Source organism: Engraulis encrasicolus, chromosome 13, assembly GCF_034702125.1.
Source record: "Engraulis encrasicolus isolate BLACKSEA-1 chromosome 13, IST_EnEncr_1.0, whole genome shotgun sequence".
Lineage (NCBI taxonomy): Eukaryota > Metazoa > Chordata > Actinopteri > Clupeiformes > Engraulidae > Engraulis > Engraulis encrasicolus.
In genome coordinates this window covers 32,497,346-32,507,345 of record NC_085869.1, presented here as the reverse complement: position 1 = coordinate 32,507,345, position 10,000 = coordinate 32,497,346, and the positions used below count along the sequence as shown (strand labels likewise).

Sequence of the window (10,000 nt, the reverse complement as noted above, 5' to 3'; positions counted from 1 at the left end):
CGCCACATTGTCCCAACATTCAGAAGGGGGAGGGGTGAGCAATGTGGGAGAAGAAGAAAAAAAAACGCCAAAGTCAAATATGCCTAAAAAAATCCAACTCTCTTCTTCCCATGACAATAACCCCAAAATGGAACAGAGATAGGGGAGGATGAGGATGAGGAGGAGAGAAAAAACGCATCAAAATCATCCATGGAAAAAAAGTGAGCCCGATCAACCCACTCATCCTCCCCCTCACAATGTCCCAAAACTGAAGAGATGGGGGGTGGTTGGAGGGGACGGCGGAAAACATAAAAACGCCAAAAATCAGCCACTTAAAAAAAAATGAAATAAAAAAGACAAGATGAGGCTCATCATCATACATCATGCTCTTGTTTTTCCGGCTGTCCCCGTGCTACCCCATCTGAAGTCACCGAGCGGGAAACTCCCCATGTCCATTATCACCCTATTATTCCGACGGAGACGAGCCCCTCTAATCAAAGAGCCTTGGCACGCATGATTGCTAGCATATTGTCCTCGTATGGATGCCGATAATTATGCATCACAAAAGGGCGTCGCCAAAAGCCTGGTCGGGGGCCTGCCAGTATCTGTTCCATCCATGTTGGAAAACACATCCCCAGTCTCTTATGTGTATGTGTGTGTGTCATTGTGACTGTGTGTGTGTGTGTGTGTGTGTGTGTGTGTGTGTGTGTGTGTGTGTGTGTGTGTGTGTGTGTGTGTGTGTGTGTGTGTGTGTGTGTGTCATTGGGACTGCACAGTGATGTACAGTACAAGGCAATACAAAAGCATTGTGTGTGCATTGGGTGAGTGTTTTTTTGGAATCAACAAATCTGGATTATGTTCTTTTTCCACAAAGTATCACCTACAGTCACACAATCAAGCACATAGCTGAGAGTAGCCCTGTGCCACTTAACATGGGCAATACATTTAAAAAAGAAAAAAGTTTATCCTACACTTCCTTTGACTTTGTTCATTTATTATTAGAGAAAACAACATGTTACCTCTACAACGTCATCAGGTACACTCAGGAACTATTCACTCTGATGATGAGTCAAGTAAGAGTGCAGTAAACTTTTTTCTTTTGAATTATGTCACGCATTCCTGCTTTGGTGGTGCATACATTCTTGAACTTTTGCATGGGCAAAAACATTGTGGACGCAGGACATTTTTCTTTACCATTTTGATATCTGCAAACTAATTCAGTACGTGTTGCAATAACTTCTATGGGGATACGGTATTAAATCACAGCTTAAGTAAAGTCACTCTCTGAAGCTTGCATGAATTGCCTATCTGGAAATGTACACCCTCATAAAACCTTTTTTTTGCTCTTCTCGCGTTTTGAATACTTTTTATCTGAGGGTACCAACAGTCGATGCAAATGCAATGTCTCCATTAAGTAAGATTTCCTTATGACAATTTTCTTTTTCATGAAGCTCATTTGGGTACATCAGCCAAACGTTTTGTGACAGCAGACTGCAAAAACAGTCGAGACAGTCACCTTGTTCGCCTATAAATGAATCATTTAAGTATCAACTAAGTGATGAAGGTAATTAATTAACTTGAAAACCCTACTTTGTGCCCCTTTAATTAAAAACTATCCCCGGTATGCGGAACACAGTACAGTGAAAATACCGTCCGAGCCTAGTGTCATCCAACATCAAAGCTCAAATCAGTACTCCTGTCTGGATTTGCTGATGCACTTCATAACGGGTGTTGAAATTGTAGAGATCCTAGATGAGTCCTTTATAGTATCTGTCTACTGTGTTTGTATTTTCTTTATCATTTTGTCAGTATTTCAGTTGTAGTTTTGGAGTGATGTCTTGTTGGACCGTATTGTATTGAGCTATTCTTAAATTAAGTGTTCAAAAAAGTGTAGAGAAGAATATGTACCACAGACAGTCCTTCCAACATCTTTGTCACTGATCAGCAGATTGAGTCTGTGCCGAGTTTTATTGAGTAGAGTTAATAAACTCAGTGGACAATATATAGGCAAATAACGAAAAGAGCCTGCCTCGCTGTAGGAGCACTTTGAACTTGACTTATTGACTGGAGTGTGAGGTTCAGGAAAGCGCTCTGCACAGTGTTTTTGAATGTGTGGAGTCCTAACATTTCCTGGAGTGATTAACTTGATTGTGTCTGCACTCTGCACAATGGCCTTATGTGCACTCTGGACTGGGCTGGACTGGACTTACTAGACACGTTCAAGCTGACGGTGAACTGAAAATCTGCATTCTGGAGTCGGAAAGTAGGTTTGCAAACCAAAACCAAAAAATACTTGGTTCTTCTAAGCTCGACAAAATACTCAGACAACATAGCAGGTTCATCTGGGTCATTCGGAGTGTAACAAAAACAATGCGGTATTAACGCGAGTCGCTCACTGGTAAACACTTTGGGTCTGAATGCAAATGGTGCGGGACCCAATACTGGCACCATTCCAGTCAGCCTGAAAACTTACTGAGAAGAGTGTGGGGTTTGGGGATGAGCTCTCAGTGGTGGTAATTCAATACGCAAATCAAAATGTATTTGTATAGCGCAATATCCCAACTACATAGTTGGCTCAAAGTGCATTCACACACACACACACACACACACACACACACACACACACACACACACACACAATATACAATAAAAATACACAACACAATCCTATTGCCAATGTTAGCATGGTCATGTAAGCACTCCGGACATGACTGACTGAGCAGGGTTTGAGGAGGTACTGGTTGCTGAATGTATAGAGTGAAAACTCCACTGAAGCGCCACTGATCTATACTGCAATAAAATTCGTTCCATTTAATTGTGAGTATGTGATTGTGTTTGAGCGCTTTGGACGTGATTTAATGAGCAGTGTCAAAATACATGCGAGCAAATATATAGGCAAATAACATTGCTGTTATTTGGGAGTGGTTCCGGGAAACATGGCTATATTATTTGACCGTAGGGCATAGCACAGATCAGTGTTTGGAAAGGTAGCTGAAGATGTAGACTAGATCCTGTAGTCAAATTATATCGTCCTACATTATAGGCAAAAACCACAGGAGGAAGATTTGGGGCAAAGCGTTCAGGAAAGAGTAGTGATTGTTGAAGATGCATGCACAAAAGCTACTACAGTCAAAGTCTATAACAAAGAAACAACAAAGAAATGCACCACAAAGGAAGCTGTTTGATAGACTATTTGACTACCGGTATGCTACACCCTAATTTTTTTCAAGCTTTTCTGCCTTGTTTTTGTGGAGTTAGAAACGGGAATATCAAAATTCGCATCCCGCAAATCCCGCAAGGGTGAATAATCTTTTTTAAAAATCCTGGATCCAGATCGTGAGCCGGATCACTACCAAAATTTAATCACTTCTTCCTTTTGTCATTTTCAACAACTCCACAAAATGTAATCAAAATCCGTTCATAACCTTTTGAGTTATCCTGCTAACAGACAAACAGACAGACACACAGACACACAGACACACAGACACACCAATGCGACCGAAAATATAACCTCCTTGGCGGAGGTAATAACTAAAAAGTCTGAATAAGCAAAAGGGCACAGGGTGTAGGGAACAGCTCTCCGTACTATGATATTATTATATATTACTCTGTCCTATAGTCTAATAACATCGTCCTATAACAGGGGAGGAGCTCTAGGTACTGGTTGTTTAACGTATTGAGCAGGTCAAACTCATTTCGGTTCAGGGGCCACATGAAGCCAATTTGATATCAAATGGGTCGGACCACTAAAGTAAATCATTTTGAGCAGGTATATCAGGATCTTTGACTATAAATGGCGAGCAAAAAGGGTAAATTTGTTCTAAGTTACTGAAAATCTGATCTCAGACACCTGCAGCAACTTTATAATGGGCTAGAAATTTAACATACTTAGTTTATTTTTCTCTATGAGTCTGGGGCCGGATTGTAACATCTGTCTGACCGCATCCGGCCCCCATGCCTTATGTTTGACACCCCTGGTACAGAGTTATAAACAGGACGACTTGACTTACTGAGTAAAGCGAGGGGCTCAGGAAACAGCTCTCTGTACTACTATATTATAATTTATACTGCTTCAGGGTGGAATTTCCCATTTGTGATGCATTAAATGGAATATTGATTACTTCCCCATATACGCACACCTATAAAGTAGTCCCAGTTTTCTGACCGCATGACACTTGTGTATCAATGCGCCAAGGAACATTCCAATTAGTGAAAAAAAAGCTGCAAAGGTTACAAGCATCACATGTTGAATTGACACATCTCACATCACACGTCTGGAGACAGCAGCCACGGATCACCAGAACAGCGATGACTCTTGTCCAAAACGTATGCAAAAAATCTTAGTCGTACTTGAAACACGTCTATTTCCCCACTGCTGATCATAATAGACCTACTTGTCAACTTTGTGCTAAAAAAGACAGATATTCCCCACACAAAATAATGGAATTTTTTAATAATTCGCCCCTTTTCTGTGCATGTCCCTTCCGAACGAGACGATAGTGATTTCCTGTTGTGTATTGTTTATCAGTTGAAAGTAGCCTAACTTATATGAAAAGTAAGGAACATTTTCAGAAAAATTACAATAAGGGAAGCTAACGGAAAATAAGTGAAACTCAGGGAGTTTCCCATGGGAGGGGAGAGGTTGACGAGATAACTGGTTCAATAAAGGTATTGGCAAGGCGGATGCATAGAACTCCGGCATCTTGCGCAGGGCTGCCAGTGAGTTATGAAAAGACGCAGCTTAAGGTGGAAGGAAGTAGTTCTCCACCAACCTTCTGCTTTAGCCACTACAGCATGGATATGATTCCCAAAATAAATATCAGACAAATGTGGCAACCGTTGTATAAGAGGGATAATTCACTTCACGGTGTCCAAATAGCAGAAAAATAATGCACTTCGAGGTGTAACGGCCACGACACGAAGCGGCATCACCACCTCGGCTTACATTATTTTTCTGCTATCCGAACGCTGTGTCGTATATTATCCCTTATATATCAATTATATATTAATGGCTGTAGTATAGCGTGATATACAGGACTTGACTTTCTGAGTAGGGCACGGGGCAGACGAAACAGTTCTTCATAGTGGTTGTTGAAGGTATAGAGTGGTATACAGAAGGACCCGATTTACTGAGTAAGGCGCGAGGCTCAGGAAACAGCTCTCCATACTATGATATTATTACATAATTACTAATATTATGTATTATTATTTAATAGTCATATATATTAATTAATGGATGTAGTATAACATGATATACAGGAGGGCTTGACTTACTGAGTAAGGCTCTGGGCTCGGGAAACACTTCTCCGTAGTGGTTGTTGAAGATGCGTGCCAGGTCCTGAGCCAGCTCCAAATGCTGCACCTGGTCCTCCCCCACCGGCACATGAGTGGCCCTACCACACCACACCACACCACACCACACCACACCGCACCACACCCCGCCACACCACAGGACACAGTCACAGAGATGGAGAAATATTATTCATACTAGTATCAATACGTAATATAATCACCAATGATCTGTAGGCTTGTGCACGCATACGCATAACAATCTAACTCAACCTCTCTCTCCCTCTCACACTTACACATATTATGTCGTACCGTAGGAGAAAACATGTTAGTCTCATGAACATGGAGCAGAACTTGTGAGTGGGCCTGCCAGACACACCACATCACATCACAGGAACAAACAAGACACAATCAGAGAGATGGAGCACTCTACTAGTCTGCGCATCAATATTCATCAGGCACACACACACACACACACACACACACACACACACACACACACACACACACACACACACACACACACACAGGCACACGCAGGCACACACACACACACACACACAGGCACATGCAGGCACACACACACACACACACACACACACACACACACACACATGCAGGCACACACACACACGCACACAGACACACACATGCACGCACATGCAGGCACACACACACGCACACAGACACACAAATGCACGCACGCACATGCAGGCACATGCACGCACGCACACACACTCACACACGCACACACACACACACACACACACACACACACACACACACACACACACACACACACACACACATATGCGCATGCAGGCACACACACACACGCACACACACGCACACAAACACACACGCACATACACACACGCACACACATACATGCACACAAACACACACGCTGTCTCCCAAGTGAGTGACACCATGAGAATAAAAAGTTACTCACATGGAGTTACTCGTATACTAAATACTAATGATCAGATTCACTTAGCAAGGCAATCAGAGGGACTGGGAACTCCACGTTAGGGGTCGACCTTTACAGGTTTTTTAATGGCCGATGCAATATCGATTTTTTTTTCATCACCCTTGGCCGATACGCGATTTCCGATACCCGATACTTGGGGCCGATATGGGTTAAAAAAAAAAGGTTAAAAAAATTGACAAATATTCCAGATCTCAAGTTAAAAATAAACATTCCTTTAACATTATCAAATTGAGGTAGGACTTGTAACATTTAAACACCCACTCTAACAATCAAGTAATGTCTAACAATCAAGTAATAAAAAAATAAAGTGTCTTGGTGCTTTTAAAAAAAATCCGAATGACATAAAATAATAAATATTGCGTATCGGCCAAAACCACACGCGTATCGGCCGATACCGACACATTTAAAAAATGCAAATATCGGCCCGATATATATATCGGTCTATCCTTACTCCACTTTATCAATGCACATGATCTGCACACACGCAGGCAAGCACACACACACGCACGCTCTCTATCTCTCTCTCTCTTCTTTCTCTTTTTCTCTCTCTCTATCTCTCTTGTCCAGAAGTGTTTAAGCACAGAGGGTTGCTTTCACTCCAGTGCTTTTTGTCTAAACTGTTCTGTTCTTTTCCTTTTTTACAGCACAAATTAAAAAAACGACTACAAGATCCATCAACATGTGTGCACTGTGCACCAATCTCTCGCCCTTGATAGAACAAGGGACCCGGTCTAGTTCAATCGACAATTGCTGAGGTTGACCTGACCTGGTGCTGACCGAATAAACGGGAGCCCGGAGGCTAGTTGAGTCCTGGACAAAAGCGGCAGCTCTGGAACGGAGTTGTGGTGTCTTGGTCAAGTGGACTTTTAACTGGCGGCGGTTTGTCATGACATTCATAGCTTTTGGTTTCTTTTGTTATTTTGGTAAATACTGTTGAGTGCGCACTGGAAAAATTCCTGGGGATATCCTGGCAAATTTCCGATACGTGACTAAAAAAAAAATCTCTATCTTGGATTTTAAAATAAGTACATAAAATAAAATACTTTCGTAGAGACCTTTCTCCCTAAAACTGTTATTTTGTTAACAAGTCATGAATTATAGATTTTTTACCTGTAGTTATCTGCAGAGCTTAACAGAATAATATCCCGGCAGGAAACATTTTTGAACAAGAAAAAAACCAACCCCGCAATTCCATGGGGTAAAAGTGGTGCGCCACACAACAATTTTCCTTTTCTCAAATCTACATCACCAACCTCTTCAGTTACACCCGAGGACAAAAAGGAATACTGTGCTGATTTACATATTTCATCTTTCATTACAGAATTTGTTTTTCAGATAAGATGTTTATTTAGCTTGAGATTGTGTGTTAGTGATGCCACTCACTTGTACAGGAGGATGTCGGCTGCCTGAAGGACAGGGTATGTGTACAGGCCAACACTGCCCTCATTCTTCTGCTTGCTTTTCATCTGCACAGACAGAAGGAGAGAGAGAGAGAGAGAGAGAGAGAGAGAGAGAGAGAGAGAGAGAGAGAGAGAGAAAGAAAGAAAGAAAGAAAGAAAGAAAGAAAGAAAGAAAGAAAGAAAGAAAGAAAGAAAGAAAGAAAGAAAGAAAGAAAGAAAGAGCACAATAAAGAGGGAGAAACACAATGTGAACCACCAACAGGGATAGGAACAGAGAAGAAAAATAGAGAAATTGACGGAGAGAAATGGTGGGAGAGAGAGAAAGGAATAAAAACGTGAGGGAGAAATAATGAGAAAGGCTATGCAGATGTTCAGTTTGGCATTGTGTCACCCATTCAGGCATTAAAAATCAAGCGGGGAGAACTAATAAATCTTAATGTGGCCTTTCTCTCACACTCTCTTTCTAGCTCATTCTTGCGCTGTCCATCTTTGTTTTTCTCCCCAGGTCTCACTCTAAAAAAACACAGCACACTCTCTCTCTCTCTCTCTCTCTCTCTCTCTCTCTCTCTCTCTCTCTCTCTCTCACACACACACACACACACACACACACACAGGCCCTCTCACACTCACTCTCTCTCTCTCTGGCACGCACGCACGCACGCACGCACACGCGCACACACACACACACACACACACACACACACACACACGCAAACACACACACACACACACACACACACACACACACACACACACACACACACACACACACACACACACACACTTCTCTCCTTCTCGCTTGTTTGGTTCGGGTAAACGAGCTGAGCAAACAAGGGGGTTCCTGCTGCGGCCACTGGGCTCCGTGCGCTCGGGAAATCTTCGCGCGTTAGCGCTGGCACGAGCGCCGCCGCCAACACTCACTCCCCTCGCTGGCGTGCGCCGCTGCCATACGCTCGCACGAGAGCAAAGCCACTCTCTTGCTCGCTAGCTTGCTCGTTCGCTCGCTCGCCCGCCCGCTTACTCGTGCGTTTGTTCGTTCGTTCGGCTCCTCACTCGTCCGCCTGCTCGCCCTGCTCCTTTGGGAGGGGACGGCCCTCTTTTTCCGCCACGTTTGCTGTGCACTGGAGCGTGGTGCAAACAGGGGAGCGAGGGAGTTTACGAGGAGAGCCTGCTCTAAAGGCTGCACCGCGCCGCGTCGCCGACACCATTACTGCCGTCACCGCCGCCTGAGACACCAACACGCCGACGACCCGCAGACTCTCTGTAACTCCCCCTACAATATCCACCGCAGTTTCACGATGTTTCTGGCCAGAACAGGCCTCTTGTCTTCCTCTCCCTCTCACTCTCTCTCCCTAGTTATCTTTTAAAGACTCTCTCTAACTGCCTATATATACACACACGTTTTTTTGGTCTTTGCCTGCGCAGATGGTCTGTTTTCCCATTGCTTCAGCAGTGCGGGCCTCGGTCCTTCCTTCGCCATTTATTGAATCCCTCTCCCTCTCTCTTTCGGTATTAAAGTTCTCTTTTTCTCTCTCTCTCACACACACACGCACACACACACTCTTCCGTGTCTCTCCCCTGCTCTTTGGCTGCCGGGCGAACCTGGGGGCAGGCTTGTCAGGGGGATATGAGACGCGTCGGCTCGACCCGGCATCGCTGACCCCGAGAGAGGCGAGGTGAGGTAAGGTGCGGAGCGGTTCGGTAACGAGATCGGTCTGGCTCTTTCTCCACTTCTGCCTCTCTCTCTCTCTCTTTCCCTGCCTCCCTGCCGCACCACGTGGCAGCTGGAGGGAATTTTGAGGCTTACGGCAGCAAAAACCTGCACAAACTCCTTTTAATGAAACTGCATTTGTCTGATTCATTATGAAAATATCCAAAATATACATCAACTGTAAGAAAGTCGAATACACCAACTTTTAATGGACATTAGAATTTCTAGCCGAGAGATGAAAAGAAGAATAGGAAAGACAGAACAGAGGGAAAGGGGGAGAGAGCGATAGAGGGAGAGAGAGCAAGAGATCTGCATCTGCACCTTCCTCCATACCATACCCTCCCATCTCACTCAGTGGTTTTCATTAAACAACAAAGAGGGGGAGACAAGGACAGACGGAGAGAGAGAGAGAGAGAAGAAAAGAAAGACAGAAAGAAAGAAAGAAAGACAGAAAGAAAGAAAGAAAGAAAGAAAGAAAGAAAGAAAGAAAGAAAGAAAGACAGAAGAGAGGAAGACAAAGAGAGAGAGAGAGAGAGAGAGAGAGAGAGAGAGAGAGAGATGCAGAGTGATGGAGAACAACAGAGGAGAGAGAGACAGCGAGAGACAGACCGATAGACAGCGAGACAGAGA

At 43.8% G+C, this 10,000-nt stretch overlaps 1 protein-coding gene across 2 annotated transcripts in view; it reads right to left on the bottom strand.

Moving 5' to 3' along the window:
- wars2 (tryptophanyl tRNA synthetase 2, mitochondrial) overlaps positions 1–10,000 on the bottom strand; it is an 80,131-nt gene that overhangs the window by 3,340 nt on the left and 66,791 nt on the right. For both annotated transcript variants that reach the window (XM_063214573.1, XM_063214574.1), the window contains exons 4-5: positions 7,643–7,725; positions 5,254–5,372 (exon numbers count right to left, since the gene is read on the bottom strand). In XM_063214573.1, coding sequence (XP_063070643.1) covers positions 5,254–5,372; positions 7,643–7,725 — 202 coding nt within the window. The remainder of the gene's footprint in view (positions 1–5,253; positions 5,373–7,642; positions 7,726–10,000) is intronic.